Here is a 20,773-nt window from a genome sequence, read left to right on the forward strand (position 1 = left end):
CCTCCTTGTCTCCCAGGTTCGTCACCCAGGACGAGGTGGTGGATCTCAGCTACGGCATGGACGGCGAGCTCGGCTATGTCTACGGCGAGGACGAGCAGGAGGAGCAGGAGGAGGAGGACGAGGAGGAGGAGGAGGAGCCGACGCCTGCGACGGCGAAGGGGCGCAAGAAGAAGAAGAAGCGGGCGGCCAGGACAGGCGAGCCGCGCATCAAGTGGGCGTCCAAGGAAGAGGAATGCCTCACCGAAGCATGGAAAGTCGTCTGCCTCGACCCGACGACCGGCACGAACCAGAGCATCGACACGTACTGGGACCGCATCAAGGCCGAGTTCGACGAGCGCAAGCTCGTCGACCCCTACTTCAAAGGCGTCTACATGCAGCGCGGCTCCAAGGCGATGGCGAACCATTGGGGGCGTATCCAGGGGCGTGCAACAAATGGCATGGGGTCGTCGAGGAGGTCGCGGCTCACCCGGAGAGCGGCGCCAGCGTCGAGGATCGGGTATGCCATGCCGGCCTCCCGCCTCTCTTCGCCGTGTACGCGCGCCAACTGTTTGTTCCTCCGCGCAGTTGCTGCGCATATTCGCCCTGTACCGGCAGAGCAACAGCGACGCCGAATTCAAGTACCTCCACGTCTACAAGCGCATTGACAAGTGCGAGAAGTGGGCGGAAGTCCGGCGCACCCTCGACAAGGCCAAGGAGACCTACAAGCCGGATGCGCCGACTCCTGGCGCATCGGAAGGGCGGCCGGACGGCAACAAAGTTGCCAAGAAGGGGAAACACGCCGACGCGGCCACCGCTCGAGTGCAGGAGTCCATCGAGCACTGCCTCGTCGACGCGCAGGCCCGGGCCGTCCTTCGTGAAGAGAATATCGAGGCGCGGTGGTCGGCATTGATGTCGAGCAGCGCCGTCAAGCTCGACCTGCTCCGGACGAACGTCGCCGCGAAGAAGAGAAACACCGACCTGGCTTTCCTGCTGGGCGGGGCGGACATGCTCCAGAGAACTGACGAGGCGGTCAAGGCGTGGTACTTGGCGGAGCGCGGCCTCATCCTGAACCAACTTCCCTCAACAAGGCCGTCGACGCCAACACCGATGCCGATGCCGACCCACACGCCAAGCCCGAGTGATGACGCCTCCATGACGCCGCCCAGCAGCACCGAAGCCGCGCCGGCACCGCCCAGCATCGAAGCAGCTCCGGCACCGCCGAGCCCGCGCACGCCGACTCCGCCGACGCCTGAAGCCGACCCCGCCGAGTGATTCGTTGCGCACGCGAACTTGCGGCACTCTGTTTTTTGTATGCCAGACTACATCCGATCGTCGAACTGTGACTTGTGATCGCTGGATTTGTGGCGTCTTTTGTGATGAGCGGGAACGACCAAGTTCGAATTTTCCGCATCCTGGGGCCGTCGCCTGGGGCGTGACTGGGAGCTAGGTCGCCCCCAGGGGCCGAGCTAGCGCCGGTTCGCCCCCAGGCCGCTCTTTTTAGGCGCCCTGGGGGCCGAATGGGTGGAGATACTCTTAACGCGTCACCACTATGGGGAGAGAGAGAGATAGAGTGGCCGACCCCACCTGCCAGGATATAACGAACCCGGCTCGCCAAGAGGTAATGGTTAAAGGCTTTTACTGGATGACCGTGCTCCGTTTGGGCTTTTGTGAGTAGAGTGGGTGAAGGAGGGAGGAGAAAAGTGAGCAATGTTAGATGACTGGAGTAAAACTGAGCACAACTAAGCAACCAGGGGCATGAAAATAGAAAACCCTAATTTTATACTTCTTGATGATGCTGATAAACCTTCTTGGACTCTTGAAGCTTATATGATTATCCTACTATATTCTTTTACAACAAAATCAAATGGGGTGGGGTTTCTACCCCTGGTCGGGACAAATTTGGAAAAATAACTGTTCCGCACAGATATATGGTGTTTGTTTAGTTGATGGTTCATATCAAAATCCTTACAAGAGACAATTTGAGTAAAAGAGAACACTTAGCTGATTTAACTTGTCTCTTTTATAATGAGTATGAATATTGCCAATCACTTGCTTTTTGGTTGCATTATTGCAAGACATGTTTCGGAAGATATTGCTGAAGCTTTTCACTTTTATCTCTCTTGACAATAGAAATGAATTATCTTCTTTGTGGGATAGAGATAATAAGAAATCTGTTATAGGTATGGCTTGTGTCGCCTTCATCTAGAGCTTATGGGCTATGAGAAATGATTTGTGTTTTCATGGAGCTGTGTGGAAAGATATCTGAATTCTTCTAAGTAGAGTAAGTGTGCTCCTTCATAGATGGATGATTACATGTTTGGATTCTCAATCAAAAATAATGAAGGACTGCCTGCTACTGCTGGATTGAAGAAGAGGAGAGCTTCTAAGGATCGCCTGGTGATGAAGAATAATGTGGGTGCAGGGATTGATCAACGGAGCTTCTATCCAAAAGCCTATTCCAGCTGACGCTGATGATTATGTAATAGATGATTTTTGTTGCTGAATTTTCTTTGCTCATGTTGTTAGTTGTTTGCTTGTGAATCTTATCAGGTTCAACTACTTTGGCTATAGCCCGAGCTTGCCTCGTTTTTAATAAAAATGAGGCAGGAGAAAGTCCTTTAAAAAAAAATACACTTTCGTGCTTCCATGATTTTATAGGAGTAGTTTTCTCCATGCAGAAGGAAAAGAGACTTGCTGGAAATGGCGCCTGAACCAACTCAATCTGGACCATCAGATTCATCCGTAGCTCTAGGCTTCTCCTTGTACCCCACCCCCACCCCCACGCCCCACTTCTTCTGGCACGTCCGCTCCGCGCACGCGTCTTCACGGCCCGCCGGAAAAGCGCAACGCGCAGATCCCCTACGCGACGCCCCAATCGGAGAAGAGAGGAAAAGGAGAGAGCTCTGCGGCGGAGCCATGTCCGGGGCCGGGGAGTACCAGGAGATGGCCGCGTCGGTGCCGCCGGCGCTCAAGGCCATCACGCTCACCCACGTCCGATACCACCGGGGCGACAGGGTCGGCCTCTTCCTCGCGTGGGTCTCCCTAATCCCGGTCTTCATCAGCCTCGGCGGCTTCATCTCCCACTTCATGTTCCGCCGCGAGCTGCAGGGCATCTGCTTCGCCTTGGGGCTCCTCGTCTCGCAGGTCCTCAACGAGCTCATCAAGCACTCCGTCGCGCAGTCCCGCCCGGCCTCGTGCGAGCTGCTCGAGACCTGCGACTCCCACGGGTGGCCGTCCAGCCACGCGCAGTACACCTTCTTCTTCGCCACGTACCTCTCGCTCTTCGTGCTCCGGCGGTCGCCGGCGAGCCGCGTCATGGCCGCCTTCTCATGGCCTCTCGCGTTCCTCACTATGCTCTCCAGGGTGTATCTCGGCTACCACACCGTCCCGCAGGTCAGAGCCCCTGAATTTCGGATCCGATCTACGCGGACGCGATGGGATTTTGATTATCGATTGATGCACTTCTAACCAATGATTGGGCATTACAATCAGATAATTTAAGACTTCTTCGAAATGCAGGGTTTGCAAAACACTGGGATACTAATTGATATCCTACAGGAATTGAAAGAATAAAAAAAAGTGATCTAACCTTTCTATGAATCAATCATATGGGATTGGGTGGAAAGCAATCCGTATGAATTTTGGCGCTTTCATTCCTTTGATCCGAAGGGCATTCATAGGAAAAGTTTGTATGGTTGAAATCATAGGGATTATTCACATAGGAATTTGCGTGCCTGTTTGCATTTGAATTTCAATTGGTTGAAATCCATCAATTGAAGCATTCAGATCTAAAACTCAAGAATATTTCTTTGAAAACACAAAAATTACAGCTAAAGCGCTATCCTTATGGCCTCAATAGGTGAATGAAATTCATATGGTTAATCTGTTGGACCTATCTGTTTGCATATGAATTTGAACCATAGGACAATTACATTTTGGGTGGATATGTACTTGAAAGTTGGGTATTCTCTCTTCATAGTATACTTGTTCCCGAATCAGCAGTGTGATTCGGCTTAATGGCGTCATCCTTGAGAAAAGTTGGTGGTCTCCCTGCATACCTGCTTGTTTGGAACATTGTTTGGTTTTATTGCTTTTATAATAAGCGAAGTGTCATGACTGCCACTGAAAAAACTGACAGATATTTCAATTTGATGGGTTCATTAGGTTTTCGCGGGAGCAGTAGTCGGCCTTGTATTTGGTGCTATCTGGTACTGGTTCGCCAACACCGTTCTTGCTCAATACTTCCCAATGATTGAGGAGAGCGCAATTGGGAGGTGGTTTTATATCAAGGATACTTCACATATTCAAGATGTGCTCAAGTTTGAGTATGATAATGCAAGGGCAGCAAGGAAGAAAGTTGCTACTGATTGAGGATGTAAGCCACAGCATATCTTAACTTTTTGATCATCTGGCACATCTTGCTCCAACATGAATAACCATATCTCTACATCACAAGTACTCTGTTCTGCTCTTACATGAAGTATAAGCTGTCATCATCCATTAAAATGTGCTTCAGATTAGCAGTTTACAAATAGCATATGTAATTAAGTTAGATGCATATCATTTTACCTAATTATTTTTATGGAAGGGTTTTAGGTTCTTTGTGATATGACCACCTCATAATCCCCACATATCAACTTCTTTCTCCAGGAGATAAAATCACCCGACCTACTCACATTATCTGCAAAGTTCAGAAAGGCACTAGGCATAAATTGTTCGTTTTGGGACCTACTTGTGCCTAGCTCGCTTATGTGCTGCTTAGACGCGCGTCTAAGTATCCCATACAATACTGTACTGACACCATACGGACAAGCCAGAAGGACATAGCTGGGATCGCTGGGGAAGTAGTTTGCAGCTGGGAAAACATAGGAAATTAGGAATATCAATACATAGCTCTCCATGTAGCAGATTATAGCCATGTGCCCATCTATATACAACTAAAATGTAAATTGGAGCGGGATATAATCATGGAACAGATAAATACCTTGTCAGTATATCGCTCTCATAGCCATGTTCTCAACACAACAGCACAGCACAAGTGCACAACACATTAGCACAGCCAACAACAGCAGCTAGTGGCAGCAAATTTTAGCAGCAGTAGCCAACCAGCCAGCGACAGAGCATGACCAGGAACAGAGGGAACAGCACCAGCAGTGAGCAGCAGCAAAATAGCAGCACCAACAGCAAACCAAGACAAAAGAGGAGAGGGAGGCACCGAGGCAGATAGCTCAAAAGGGGGGGGGGAGGACGGGGAGGGCTCACGGGGTTTGCCTGCCTGAAGAGAAGAAGAGCACGAGGAGGGGCGCGAGATCCGTGGCGGGGCAAGGTCGGCGTCCAGCAGCCGGCAGCGTGAGGAGGGTGCGAGACGAAGGAGCTCTAACCGAGGCGAGAACGAGCTTCAGATTCGTGGCGGTGCGAGGAAGGCCTGACGACGCAAGGAGAGGAGAGCCAAGGCTAACCCTAAGAGCAACTCTAGCAGACCCCCTCAAAACAGGCAAACCCGCAAAATTCCGGCGAGTATGCGGGCTCGGCCCATTTTTTCGGTCAGAACAGAGCCTGCATACTCGCCCGGCCCGCAAACCACACGCCCCGACCGCTATAACTGCGATTCCGCGATTCGTTTGCCGGCCCAAACCCTATCCCTTGCCGCCGCCGAGCCACGCGATTCCCCTTCCTCCTCTCCACATTTCTCGCCGCCGGCGACCACCCGCCCCGCCTCCGGCCGCCATGTGGGGCCGAATGTGGAGCTCTTGACGCGGCTCCAGTAGCAGATCCGACGGCGGAAGGGACCCGGAGTGCGAGCGGCGCATCCAGTCCGACGGCGCGCGGAAGCGCGGGGCCCGAAATTGGACCAACCGCGGCATGTCGCCGCCGGCGAGCTTCCAGCGGAGCGAGACGGCGGAGTACGACCGCCGGCGCGCGTCCTTCTCCTCCGCGAGGTCCTTGTACGCCGGGAGCTCCTCCTCCTCCGGCGCGGGCCATCTTCCCGTGAAGAGGGAGTGGTCGGAGGACAAGGAGGAGCCGGACGCGTTCACCTTCGTCCCCGTGAAGGAAGAGCTCGAGGAGCCCGCTCTGCTCGGTCGCCACGGAGTCATCATGCCGGAAGACTACGTCGACGCCGTTGCGGCCGCCATCGCCGAGCGGAGCGTGCGAGAGGAGGCGGAGCGCCGGCGCCACGCCGAGGAGCTCGAAGCCCTCCAGTGGCGGGAGGCGGAGCGCCGCCAATGAGAAGGCCAAGGAGTGGCGCCGCATCCGTGCGGAGCAGGCGGCGAAGTACGTCGACCTGTGCAGCTCCGGCGAGGAGGACTCCACGACGTCGTCCATTTGCCGCGACCTCGCCGCCGTTAGATCCGACCCCTCTAGTACTAGTTTAACGTAGTATGTAGTATAACTATGCTTGTAGTTTGTTGATCATGTGATGAATTATGTAGTATGTGATGAACTATGTTTGGGCAATTTCTCTCGCGAAAGTGTTTTTTCAAATTATGCAGGTTTAGATACGGGTTTTGTTTGGCCGCGCTAGTTTTCGACTCACAAACGCGATCTTCGTGGAACTGCAAACGCGTTTTGCGGGTCAAATTTTTGCGGGGTCTGTTAGAGTTGCTCTAACACGAGCCATAATTTTGGGCTTTTGGCTGTTGTCCCGCGCCTGCCTGCCTCGCCTTCTAATTCCTACTGACCCCCTTCCTGTCGTTCTGCGCCATTACACATGATTTCCTGGCATTCCGCGCGCCTAATCGTGCTTCAACGGGAAAGGTGCTCAACCTAGTAACGCGTTTCCGAGTGCACATGGCCAAAGCAAGGCGTTATGCCAGCACCTTGTGCGTAGGAAAGGGATATAATCATTGAAGAGTGCCCACACCTCCTTTCCCCTCCCTCCCACGATGCTCCCGTGGGGAACCCTAGCCTCCCACTTCCCCACTCCTCCCACGGCCTCCCTCTTCGCCGCCCAGCAGGGCCGCCGGGCGAAACCTGGCCGGCTAGGGCGGCGGCGGGGCCTCCTCCCCTCCCCACGGGGTCCACGGCCGGCGCGGGGCGGCCGCTCGTCGGGGGGCGCTGGCCTACAGCAGGGACAGCGGTGCGGCGGCGCAACTCCAGGGTGGCGGCGCGGCAAGGTCGGATCGGGTGGTGGCGGGTCGGCGCGCCTCCGACCAGATCCCTTCCCGATCGGATTCGGTCTCGGATGGCGGCGGAGGCCCATCCGGGGCTCGGCGTGGGGGGGGGGGGGGCTTGCAGCGGCGTGGCTGCAACCTCGTGGTGACCTGGTCTTTCGCGGCGACGGCGGGACTTGCTCTGGCGGCGGTTCGTCTGCGATTGACTTGGGTGAGCTACCTCCCTCTTCTTTGGTTTCATCTTCGGGCTCGTTAGGCCGGAGCGGCTGTAACGCCCTCGATGCGGCTATATCTCCCACGTGTCGAAGCACGACTTAGAGGCATAACCGCACTGAAAGCAATGTCGCAAATGAGGTAATCTTCGCAAACAACCCATGTAATACAATAGGGGAAAAGATACATAGTTGGCTTACAATCGCCACTTCACACAATTACATGAATAAAGCATTACATCATCCAAATACAATCAAGGTCCGACTACGGAACCAAAATAAAAAAAGAACTCCAAATGCGACAAGGTCCCCGATCAACCCCAACTGGGCTTCACTACTAATCAACTAGAACGAAACAACACAAAGGACAAGATCTTCATCGAGCTCATCCTTGAGTTTGGTTGCGTCATCTGCACGGACTCATCGGCACCTGCAAGCAAGCTGGTTTTGGAAGTAACTGTGAGTCACGTGAACTCAGCAATCTCGCACCCTCGCGATCAAGACTATTTAAGCTTATAGGTAAGGTAAAAGGTATGAGGTGGAGCTGCAGCAAGTGACTAGCATATATGGTGGCTAACATACGCAAATGAGAGCGAGAAGAGAAGGCAAAAGCACGGTCGAGAATCTATGATCAAGAAGTGATCCTAGAACAACCTACGTCAAGCATTACCCCAACACCGTGTTCACTTCCCGGACTCCGCCGAGAAGAGACCATCACGGTTACACACGCGGTTGATGCATTTTAATTAAGGTTAACTTCAGGTTTTCTACAACCGGATATTAACAAATTCCCATCTGTCCATAACCACGGGCACGGCTTTTGAAAGTTCAAATCCCTGCAGGGGAGTCCCAACTTAGCCCATCCCAAGCTCTCACGGTCAACGAAAGATATTCCTTCTAGCAGGAAGACCCGATCAGACTCGGAATCCCGGTTACAAGATATTTCGACAAGGTAAAACAAGTCCAGCAACACCGCCCGAATGTGCCGACAAATCCCGATAGGAGCTGCACATATCTCGTTCTCAGGGCACACTCAGATGAACACTACGTACAACTAAAACCAAACCTCGAGTTTCCCCGAGGTGACACTGCAAGTGGCTCTGTTTGGACCAACACTCAGAGGAGCACTGGCCCGAGGGGGGTTTAAATAAAGATGACCCTTGAGTCTGCAGAACCCAAGGGAAAAAAAGGCTAGGTGGCGAATGGTAAAACCAATGTTGGGCATTGCTGGAGGAGTTTTATTCAAGGCGAACTGTCAAGGGGTTCCCATTATAACCCAACCGCGTAAGGAACGCAAAATCCGGGAACATAACACCGATATAACGGAAACTAGGGCGGCAAGAGTGAAACAAAACACCAGGCATAAGGCCGAGCCTTCCACCCTTTACCAAGTATATAGATGCATTAATTAAATAAGAGATATTGTGATATCCCAACAAGTAAACATGTTCCAACAAGGAACAACATCTCCATGTTCCAACAAGGAACAAACTTCAATCTTCATCTGCAACTAACAACGATATAAGAGGGGATGAGCAAAGCAGTAACATAGCCAAACAACGGTTTGCTAGGACAAGGTGGGTTAGAGGCTTGGTTCAACAATATGGGAGGCATGATAAGCAAGTGGTAGGTATCGCAGCATAGGCATAGCAAAAGAGCAAGCAACTAGCAAGCAAAGATAGAAGTGATTTCGAGGGTATGATCATCTTGCCTGAAATCCCGCAAGGAAGAAGAACGAGTCCATGAAGAAGACAAACTGACGTAGTCGAACGGTTCCTTACAAACGCGACATTATCGGAACCAACCTGAAGAAGCCACACCGGAAAGAAGCAAACAATCATGATAAACAACCACCACATAAGCATGGCATGATGCACAAACAATTATGATGCATGTCCGGTTTAATGAAGCATGGCATGGCAAAGTGCACAAACAACACTACAAGTTAAGTGGAGCTCAATATGCAACGGGTTGCATATTGACGGAGCACCACATGCCTTAATTAGTTCTCTCTCGTTTATGTACTCAACAAAATTAAATGTTGGTTAGCATGGCAAGGGGTGAAGCACAACAAAACTACCTATCTAGGCAAGTTTAAATGAGGCCGGAAACAACAAACAACAATTCCGGTAAAACCCCATCCATATATTAGGTTTGGTACTGTTCTGCCCTAAACCAAATTTTATAGTTGTTAAACATGCAAAGCAAGTAGACCATGTTAAACTAGGCATTTTTCCACCCCATTTACATATAAAGATTATTAAATTCCGAGTTACGGTTAAATAGTTATGAATTAAAGCATTTTAACAAGCTATATGAGCAAACTTAAACAAACATCATTTTAGACATTTTAAACATGGATGAAAGTGGCATATTATTAAACTAGATGAAATTCTAAGCATTTTTCGTATTAAGTTTGTTTTAATATGATGCACTGTTTGTGAGTAATAAAATGCATGAAGTTTGAGGGCTTTACTGCAATTCTGCTGTCTCTGGAATAATACTAAAAACAAGGAGGCAGGAAAAAAAGGATATGGGCCGAATCTGAGATCTGACCCAACTGCGGAAAAAAAGAACAGAAAAAAGAAGGGCGCAATGGGGTTGGCCTCACCATGGGCCAAGGCCCATTCGGTGGGAGGAGGGAGGCCTGGCGCTGGCTTGCGGCTGGGCTGAGCTAGCGAAGGGGAGGCAGGCTGGGCCTCTGGTGATCGAGGGAAGGCAGCCCAGGCGCGGTCTTGAGCGAGGCGCGGTCAACGGGGCGAGCGGCTGCGCTCTGCTCGTTGCAGAGGAAGAAGAGCTCGATGCAGGGGCTTGACCGGCAGCGGGACTTGCAGAAGGGCGGCGCGATGGGCAGCGGCGGTAGACCAAGGCGAATCAAGGTGGTCCAGGACGGCGGGATCCGGGCTTGGGGCGTCCAGTCCGGCCGGAGGCGCGTGGAATGAGGGCGGCAGGAGCTCGGAGAAGAACCTGCAGGCTCTAGCGTGGTGCTCCTGACGGGACTCCGGCGAGGCGGCGTCGGAGATGGCCTGCAGACGACCGGATCCGTGGGCACGTCCAGAGTCGACGAGGGAGGTGGTCGAACGAGACGGCAGCGGTCGATGGAGGTCAAAGCGGCAGTGCCATGGCGCTCCTATACAGAGAAAGAGAGAAAGAAAGATCGTGAGACGAGAGGGAGACAAAAAGGAAAAAGGGAAGGGCAGGGGGGCGGCCTGGCAGTGGTGGTTCCGGTAGAGCTCCGCCGAGGTCGGGCATCGGTCGTCCAGCACAGGAGGTCGCCGGTCTCCAGCGACGGTGAGATGCTAGGCGAGGAGGCGCTCGGGGCTGCGGGCGATGGGTGGAACTGCGGGGCTGCGGAAGGCTCTCTGGGCCGTCGGATCTGAGATCGGACGGTCCAGATCGAGTGGGGGTTGGCTGGTGGATCTGGCCAAGTGGAAGCAGGGGACTGGGCGCATGCGGATTGCGAGGAGAGAGTGGCGGCGGCTGCGGGGTAGGGGTAGGAGCTAGGCTAGGGTTTGGTTTAGCCATATTTGGTATGTAGGTGGACTATATATAGAGAGAAGAGGGGAGTTTGGATCATCCGATTAAAATTGGATGATCGAGATAAAATAGGTTAGATGGACCAAACAAATAACCGAAGATATGTTAGAGATGTTTGGGGATGATCCGGACACAGCGGTAACGACTGTCCGGATCGGGTCCAGGACAGATTTCGGACGCGCGCGGGAGGAGGTCCGCGGGGAGACGAGAGAGGTTAGGTAGGGCCTGGCGGTGAGAGTTAGTGCAGAAGGCAGAGGGCTGAGAAGAGAGAAGAGGAGAGGCTTGGCGACTGTTTCCGGAGATCGAAAACGTCCAACGTTTTGACCGACTATAATGTCGCTATAGTTATCCGTTGGGGCGTCAAACGGACTCTGAACGCGATGAAACTTGGCAGGCGGTCTACTAACAACAAAACAACACCGCACGTCAACTCTCATCCCATTCCGAAAACATTATCCGGCCACCTATAAAAATAATATTCGGACGTGCCGCGGGCGCGTGCAAGTGTATTTGGGCTCAGAACGGACAACGGAGAGAACGAGGAGGCTGGGACGGATGCAAGTTTCGAAAACATGATGATGCAATGCACATGATGGCATGATGAAAAGCAACACGCAAGCAAATGACATGGCAACGCCGGCGAATAACTGGAGGACACCTGGCACATCGGTCTCGGGGTGTTACAACACTCCACCACTACGAGAGGATCTCGTCCCGAGATCTAGGATGGCACCGGGGAAAACGAAAGAGAAAGAGAAGAGGTAAAACTAAGTTGCTTCTTTGACCAATGAGTGAAACCAAAGAACCTTGCAAAGGTTAAGCCATTTCGATAAAAGAATACGACGGAGATGAACGAAGTTGAAAACACTCCGTTAGAAAAGAGGAACAAGGAAGAACAATTTCGGGCAACACTCCGATTGAAAAGAAAAGGAATTGAATAAGAACTTGATAAGATGAGAAGATACTTGATGAAATCACAATACACTGCCTCCGTAACTATTGAATGAATGGAACAAGGGGTAAGAAAGATCTCAGACAGCACTCCGGTTAAATGGATAAGCACGAAAAGAACATGCTCTTGACAAGAGCAAGAAGAAGGTTTGAAGAGAGCAGCAACACAATGCCTCCGGGAGAAAGAAATAGAAAATAGATAATTGAAATAATAGAATGTTGAAGAAAATGCCAACTTCTGCCACAAAAGAGTTTGAAAAGGCATCTTAAGGAGAAGGGTCAAACGGAGTTATTGGAAAGCCAACAACGAAAGAATAAACTTGATATGGTCTTATGGAGTACATCTCAAATTATGAGGTGACAACCTGCTACTCACGGGAAAAGAATTGTATTGATATGAACAAAGAGACGAGAAAGTATATCGCATCGGAAATGATAAATGAAGAAATTGGATCATTGATAAACACCATAAGAGCGACAATCCTTAAAGGAAAGCTTTCCTTTAGGTGAAATATAACCCAAGATAATTCCAATGAAGAAAATGATGGATTTAAAATATCTCATCCTTGACAACATGTGAATCATGAAACATAAACTCAAATTATCAAGAATGGCATAATACCACCTCCAATAATATGATAGAAAGAATGCACTCCAGATTACAATATGAAGAAAGCTTGAGTTTCTTAGAAAAGAATCTTGATGGACACTTCAAGAAGAAATTAAATCCTTTATGAACCAACATGTAGAACCTTCCCGAAGAACTCCGTTAAACAAAAAAATGCCCAAACGGAAGGCAAGAGAAGATGGAAACACAAGGTGAAGACTTGCAATGATTTAAATGAATCTCCGTGGTGATGTAATTGCGAGAGCTAGGAACTCCGGGAAAAGAAAAGATAAAGCATCTCGAACCCAAAATGTGATATGATGCACCTCCGGAATAAGGAATTAATCACTTGGATGAAACAAGAATAAGAATTACATTATGCTTATCCTTCACCAATTAAATTGATGACAATCAATGGATTTGGCATACTACTTATTCTCGTAGAAAGGATTAAAAGAGATATATCAAAACTTGAGAACGTCTTCAACGAACCATCGATAGGATTGGAACAACGAATGAATTAATATGATAAACGAAGGAAAAAAGAACTTTTGAAAGAACCACCGTAAGAATTGAAAATGAACGAAGAAAAAAAATAAAGAAGCACCGGGAAGAATTATAAAATGAACGAAGATGCTTGAAAGGATTTAGATACATGAGAACAAAGAGATCACGAACTGATTAGAGATACTTGAATGAAGCACCGGTAAGATTTGAAGAACCATAGCTGAAAGCCAAGAATGAATAAACCTGAATTGATGGATTCCAGATAGGTGAAAGGACTTCTCACAATTAAAAATAATTATGAGAGGATGGTCTCGAACTAGAACCACGAATCTAGAACCACGAATCTCTGTGAGAACGTATAAGATATGGAGGTAAAACTCTTCTTTGGTTTTCAAAATCTGAGAATGGCGACGAGGAACACCACCAAAAATTGTTGAGATACTCCGGGAGAATGAAAAGCGAAGAGGTAGAGCCAACAATGAAAAGAATTTGAAAACGATCTTGGAGAAGGCATTTGACTGATGATAACTCATTCTTACGTCAAACTTTAAAAAAAATTAGGATAGCTTCGGGAAAATAGAAGAGTCAGGTAAAATCCTGGGAAAAGACCTGTGGGTTAGGGCCCACTCAAAGATACACCGTTGAACGATTACTTGAAAAGAGAGATTGCACCGGTTGAATTAAAAGGCTTAAATGATATAACATCCTCGAAAGAGTTTGAACGAAAGCAGAGTGGTAACATGAATCTTCGAAATATCTTGAGCACTCCAGAACAATTGAATAGCGAGAAGTGAATGATTAAGAATTGCACCGGCATGAGAAAGCATTGACATGAAGAAAGGGTATGATCAACAAAGCTTGACTTGAGACCACCGGAGAAGAAAAGAACGAAGAATGATGAACTTGAAGCTCCATTAGAATCTTCATGAGAATCACCGAATAAAAACATTGATGGAAAACATGAAGAGACTTCCCATCAATAAAATGGATACTTGAAGAAGAAATCTAAGTCCTTGAAGAAACAAGGGGAGGGAGGGTGGGAAAACAAAGACAACTTGGGATAGATGAAACAAACACTGTTGAGAAGAAATGATAATTGATTTTGCTGATGTTGAAATGATTGGATCCATTTGAAGAGAAAACACGTCGGTTAGAAAAAGAATTGACATGACTATCTTGATGATCGAGAAGGATTGCATTCATATAGGAGTATAAGAACACCGTTTAGGAAAAGTATGGAATCAACATATGACTTCGAAGCAACTCGAATACCACAACTCAAAACAAAACAAAGGATTGTCTTACAGAATAAGCCGGAACAAACATATGATAGAGATTTGTCCGAAGTTTTCGTGGTGGGGCCTACACGGGCCGTACAGCACCATCATGTACAAGGCAGTGCACATGACATACGAAGCGTCCCCGAGTCGGCATAGCCAAGGACTCTTTAAGACACAACGAGACCATTGTAAAACCAACCGTGGATAGACGGACCACTAGACGTCGAACCCCAATTTTATATCATACATTTGTCGGAAAGATATCCTAAGAGCTACTTGAATTCCCACTTACAAACTCCCGAAACTTTCCGGTTATGCAATCAGGTGTTGGCGATACAGGGGAAGCATGATATCTCACCCAAAACTAGCAAATCCTACATCCAGCTGTATCCATCCTTAAACACATAACCAAGAAAAACTTCGGAAATCGTCTACCTCAACCTTCGAAAAGCATCCGTTATACAAGTTATGGCAATACTTCCGAACTCCCGCCCCAGTACTGAGTGGCGTCGAGGTTATCTCACCAACAACTGCATAAAAAAGATTTTCGATGTCGGCGAAACTAAACTCAGGTATTCCAGAACTGCAACGATAAAATTGTGACGACAACACCTCGGAGCTCAACTCCCCGGGACACTGCCACAACCCCTAAATGATAGGAGGCACCAAGAACAATGTTCTCGTCACAAAACCATCGGAATGATTCCAAGATACCCGCGTGATCCTAAATTTTTTTTTAGTGAAATTTGAGAAGAGAAGAGTCAAAACTCTACGTCAGGATGCCTTACCAGAGCGATGAAGGGGCTGAGGAGTAAAAAGAAGTCCTAACTCTCCGATATATATAATCCTAAATGACTCAAAACATTTTTTCTAGACTCAACAACGTCAGCTAATTCGATCAAGCAATGGGGCTCCTAGGGTCGGGGAAGGCTCTGATACCAACTTGTAACGCCCTCGATGCGGCTATATCTCCCACGTGTCGAAGCACGACTTAGAGGCATAACCACATTGAAAGCAATGTCGCAAGTGAGGTAATCTTCGCAAACAACCCATGTAATACAATAGGGGAAAAGATACATAGTTGGCTTACAATCGCCACTTCACACAATTACATGAATAAAGCATTACATCATCCAAATACAATCAAGGTCCGACTACGGAACCAAAAAAAAGAACCCCAAATGCGACAAGGTCCCCGATCGACCCCAACTGGGTTTCACTACTAATCAACTAGAACGAAACAACACAAAGGACAAGATCTTCATCGAGCTCCTCCTTGAGCTTGGTTGCGTCATCTGCACGGACTCATCGGCACCTGCAAGCTGGTTTTGGAAGTAACTGTGAGTCACGGGAACTCAGCAATCTCGCACCCTCGCGATCAAGACTATTTAAGCTTATAGGTAAGGTAAAAGGTATGAGGTGGAGCTGCAGCAAGCGACTAGCATATATGGTGGCTAACATACGCAAATGAGAGCGAGAAGAGAAGGCAAAAGCACGGTCGAGAATCTATGATCAAGAAGTGATCCTAGAACAACCTACGTCAAGCATTACCCCAACACCGTGTTCACTTCCCGGACTCCGCCGAGAAGAGACCATCACGGTTACACACGCGGTTGATGCATTTTAATTAAGGTTAACTTCAGGTTTTCTACAACCGGATATTAACAAATTCCCATCTGCCTATAACCACGGGCACGGCTTTCGAAAGTTCAAATCCCTGCAGGGGAGTCCCAACTTAGCCCATCACAAGCTCTCATGGTCAACGAAGGATATTCCTTCTAGCGGGAAGACCCGATCAGACTCGGAATCCCGGTTACAAGACATTTTGACAAGGTAAAACAAGTCCAGCAACACCGCCCGAATGTGCCGACAAATCCCGATAGGAGCTGCACATATCTCGTTCTCAGGGCACACTCAGATGAACACTACGTACAACTAAAACCAAACCTCGAGTTTCCCCGAGGTGGCGCTGCAAGTGGCTCTGTTTGGACCAACACTCAGAGGAGCACTGGCCCGGGGGTGGTTTAAATAAAGATGACCCTTGAGTCTGCAGAACCCAAGGGAAAAAAAGCTAGGTGGCGAATGGTAAAACCAATGTTGGGCATTGCTGGAGGAGTTTTATTCAAGGCGAACTGTCAAGGGGTTCCCATTATAACCCAACCGCGTAAGGAACGCAAAATCCGGGAATATAACACCGATATGACAGAAACTAGGGCGGCGAGAGTGGAACAAAACACCAGGCATAAGGCCGAGCCTTCCACCCTTTACCAAGTAGATAGATGCATTAATTAAATAAAAGATATTGTGATATCCCAACAAGTAAACATGTTCCAGCAAGGAACAACATCTCCATGTTCCAACAAGGAACAACATCTCCATGTTCCAACAAGGAACAAACTTCAATCTTCACCTGCAACTAACAATGCTATAAGAGGGGATGAGCAAAGCAGTAACATAGCCAAACAACGGTTTGCTAGGACAAGGTGGGTTAGAGGCTTGGTTCAACAATATGGGAGGCATGATAAGCAAGTGGTAGGTATCGCAGCATAGGTATAGCAAAAGAGCGAGCAACTAGCAAGCAGAGATAGAAGTGATTTCGAGGGTATGATCATCTTGCCTGAAATCCCGCAAGGAAGAAGAACGAGTCCATGAAGAAGACAAACTGACGTAGTCGAACGGTTCCTCACAAACGCGACGTTATCGGAACCAACCCGAAGAAGCCACACCGGAAAGAAGCAAACAATCATGGTAAACAACCACCACATAAGCATGGCATGATGCACAAACAATTATGATGCATGTCCGGTTTAATGAAGCATGGCATGGCAAAGTGCACAAACAACACTACAAGTTAAGTGGAGCTCAATATGCAACGGGTTGCATATTGATGGAGCACCACATGCCTTATTTAGTTCTCTCTCGTTTATGTACTCAACAAAATTAAATGTTGGTTAGCATGGCAAGGGGTGAAGCACAACAACACTACCTATCTAGGCAAGTTTAAATGAGGCCGGAAACAACGAACAACAATTCCGGTAAAACCCCATCCATATATTAGGTTTGGTACTGTTCTGCCCTAAACCAAATTTTATAGTTGTTAAACATGCAAAGCAAGTAGACCATGTTAAACTAGGCATTTTTCCACCCCATTTACATATAAAGATTATTAAATTCTGAGTTACGGTTAAATAGTTATGAATTAAAGCATTTTAACAAGCTATATGAGCAAACTTAAACAAACATCATTTTAGACATTTTAAACATGGATGAAAGTGGCATATTATTAAACTAGATGAAATTCTAAGCATTTTTCGTATTAAGTTTGTTTTAATATGATGCACTGTTTGTGAGTAATAAAATGCATGAACTTTGAGGGCTTTACTGCAATTCTGCTGTCTCTGGAATAATACTAAAAACGCAGAGGCAGGAAAAAAAAGGATATGGGCCGAATCTGAGATCTGACCCAACTGCGGAAAAAAAGAACAGAAAAAAGGAGGGCGCAATGGGGTTGGCCTCACCATGGGCCAAGGCCCATTCGGTGGGAGGAGGCAGGCCTGGCGCTGGCTTGCGGCTGGGCTGAGCTAGCGAAGGGGAGGCAGGCTGGGCCTCTGGTGATCGAGGGAAGGCAACCCAGGCGCGGTCTTGAGCGAGGCGCGGTCAACGGGGCGAGCGGCTGCGCTCTGCTCGTTGCAGAGGAAGAAGAGCTCGATGCAGGGGCTTGACCGGCAGCGGGACTTGCAGAAGGGCGGCGCGATGGGCAGCGGCGGTAGACCAAGGCGAATCAAGGTGGTCCAGGACGGCGGGATCCGGGCTTGGGGCGTCCAATCCGGCCGGAGGCGCGTGGAATGAGGGCGGCAGGAGCTCGGAGAAGAACCTGCAGACTCTGGCGTGGTGCTCCTGACGGGACTCCGGCGAGGCGGCGTCGGAGATGGCCTGCAGACGACCGGATCCGTGGGCACGTCCAGAGTCGACGAGGGAGGTGGTCGAACGAGACGGCAGCGGTCGATGGAGGTCAAAGCGGCAGTGCCATGGCGCTCCTGTACAGAGAAAGAGAGAAAGAGAGATCGTGAGACGAGAGGGAGACAGAGAGGAAAAAGGGAAGGGCAGGGGGGCGGCCTGGCAGTGGTGGTTTCGGTAGAGCTCCGCCGAGGTCGGGCACCGGTCGTCCAGCAAAGGAGGTCGCTGGTCTCCAGCGACGGTGAGATGCTAGGCGAGGAGGCGCTCGGGGCTGCGGGCGATGGGTGGAACTGCGGGGCTGCGAATGGCTCTCTGGGCCGTCGGATCTGAGATCTGACGGTCCAGATCGAGTGGGGGTTGGCTGGTGGATCTGGCCAAGTGGAAGCAGGGGACTGGGCGCATGCGGATTCCGAGGAGAGAGTGGCGGCGGCTGCGGGGTAGGGGTAGGAGCTAGGCTAGGGTTTGGTTTAGCCATATTTGGTATGTAGGTGGACTATATATAGAGAGAAGAGGGGAGTTTGGATCATCCGATTAAAATTGGATGATCGAGATAAAATAGGTTAGATGGACCAAACAAATAACCGAAGATATGTTAGAGATGTTTGGGGATGATCCGGACATAGCAGTAACGACTGTCCGGGTCGGTCCGGGACAGATTTCGGACGCGCGCGGGAGGAGGTCTGCGGGCAGACGAGAGAGGTTAGGTAGGGCCTGGCGGTGAGAGTTAGTGCAGAAGGAAGAGGGCTGAGAAGAGAGAAGAGGAGAGGCCCGGCGACTGTTTCCGGAGACCAAAAACGTCCGACGTTTTGACCGACTATAATGTCGCTATAGTTATCCGTTGGGGCGTCAAACGGACTCTGAACGCGATGAAACTTGGCAGGCGGTCTACTAACAACAAAACAACACCGCACGCCAACTCTCATGCCATTCCGAGAACATTATCCGGCCACTTATGAAAAATAATATTCGAACGTGCCGCAGGCGCGTGCAAGTGTATCTGGGCTCAGAACGGACAACGGAGAGAACGAGGAGGCCAGGACGGATGCAAGTTTCAAAAACATGATGATGCAATGCACATGATGGCATGATGAAAAGCAACACGCAAGCAAATGGCATGGCAACGCCGGCGAATAACTGGAGGACACCTGGCACATCGGTCTCGGGGTGTTACAGCGGCTCCATGGTGCGATGTGGGTGCGCGCGAGGCCTGATGGAGGTGGCAGGGTGCCCCCTCCGTGGCATCTGGCGGCGGCATCTGGCGGCTGCTTCGAGTGGCTGTCAGAATTCCCCCCTGCCAAGGTGTCGGCTTTAGGGTGGAAGGGTGGTCTTCTGCTCCGTTCCGGTCGGCCGCGTCTGTTAGGTGTATCCTAGATGAGGGTGGGGCTTGGATGCCGTGGCGGTGGCCCGGTTGGTGGTAGCTGGGGTGCTCATGGGCGGAGCACGCGGCTCGGGCGTTGTCCGGTCACCATGGCCGTGTGGGCAGCATGTTGACCGGGATGTGTCAATGGTGGCGTTGCGGTGGCCCGTAACCCAATTCGGTAACGGCGAGTGTTGGCCGGGGTGAAAACCCGCTCTGTCTTATCAGGTCGGCGGCGGCGTTCTGGCGTCGTTCCCTTCTTGAAGGCGCCATTGCGGCATCTCATCTGTCGTCATGGTGCTCCAGGGGAAACCCTAATCCTTGGATTGGGCGGTGGCGACACTACGGTGTCGTTCCCTTACTGAAGGCGCCGCCTTGGAGCCCATTGGGCGTCACACACAGCTTCTCCTCTTTGTGTGGCTCTCCCACGGTTGAGGACCCTGACGACTCCGTAGTAGTGCTTAGTGTTTCATCTGGTGTTTACTAGGTGTTTGTTCGGGTGGTGTTGCTGTTTTCAGGGTCCTTGTATCCTGCCTTGTGTGGTGTGTGTGTCTGTATCGGCCGGTTTATACTTGTTCGGTGATGGTGCTTTATATATAAAGCGGGGGAAACCCTTTTTCGTTAAGCACACGATTAATAGTGCCTTTTTGAACTTTGATTATCTGTCAAACCGTTACTTATGTTCTTACTTCAGTGCAGGTTTCTGCTCATGGATTATATTGTTGGTCTATCTCAGGGAGGGTAAGAACTTGTGTGGCATGGCAAGATGTTTGCTTCGTTGAAGCTGCACGTGAACCCATGTACTCCTAGCTGGACTTTTATTAGAAGAGAAGCCCATTGGAATAGTGTTTTTTTTTGCTTTTCCTGGCCATAAGTTCTTTTTAACCCCAGACCCTTGTATTATTTTGGCGACGAGTTGATTTTCGTGTACATTTGGACAAAGACCACGGTTTTTTTTTGTACTTGATTTGAATTATATCTGTGCCATATGTTCATATAATAGATATGTTTTTGTTTACATGTTCCTCCCCTCCCGATGTTTATGGGCCAGTTATTTTGGTCGATTCCAGGAGAATCGGCCCCCTCCCCACCTAATCCTATAATCTTCAACCCCCATCCGTTTGCTAATCCTAGTTCGGGTCTAATTTGTTAGGATTGCAAATGAATGGGGGTTGAAGATTCTGGGGGAATAGACAAACAAAAGAAAACTGGCCCTAGTTATATACTGAAAGTTGGATAAACTTGCTTGCAAGTGTCACTGGAATATACCAGCA

The 20,773-nt window shown here is 49.5% G+C and overlaps 1 protein-coding gene across 2 annotated transcripts; it reads left to right on the top strand.

Annotated features, from left to right (window-relative positions):
• The first annotated feature begins 2,747 nt into the window (after window positions 1–2,747).
• LOC147976138 (lipid phosphate phosphatase gamma-like) lies at window positions 2,748–20,517 on the top strand. 2 transcript variants are annotated; one of them, XM_087518567.1, is made up of 3 exons: window positions 2,748–3,372; window positions 4,144–4,354; window positions 20,194–20,517. In XM_087518567.1, the coding sequence occupies exons 1-2, from the start codon at window positions 2,896–2,898 to the stop codon at window positions 4,348–4,350; spliced, it is 684 nt and encodes a 227-aa protein (XP_087374693.1). In that variant the 5' UTR covers window positions 2,748–2,895; the 3' UTR covers window positions 4,351–4,354; window positions 20,194–20,517. The 2 variants fall into 2 exon arrangements, with proteins under 2 accessions (XP_087374693.1, XP_087374694.1); XM_087518568.1 differs by having other exon boundaries at window positions 20,199–20,517.
• Window positions 20,518–20,773: the final 256 nt, after the last annotated feature.

This window comes from Triticum urartu, chromosome 4A (assembly GCF_056163025.1).
Source record: "Triticum urartu cultivar PI428250 chromosome 4A, HENAU_Tu73, whole genome shotgun sequence".
Classification (NCBI taxonomy): domain Eukaryota; kingdom Viridiplantae; phylum Streptophyta; class Magnoliopsida; order Poales; family Poaceae; genus Triticum; species Triticum urartu.

What these genes read in the sequence shown, in the direction of transcription:
- LOC147976138 (XM_087518567.1), top strand. Translation starts at nt 2,896, where the DNA reads ATGTCCGGGGCCGGGGAGTACCAGGAGATGGCCGCGTCGGTGCCGCCG. An exon ending in GCTACCACACCGTCCCGCAG is followed by an intron (nt 3,373 to 4,143) that starts GTCAGAGCCCCT and finishes TGGGTTCATTAG; the next exon opens with GTTTTCGCGGGAGCAGTAGT.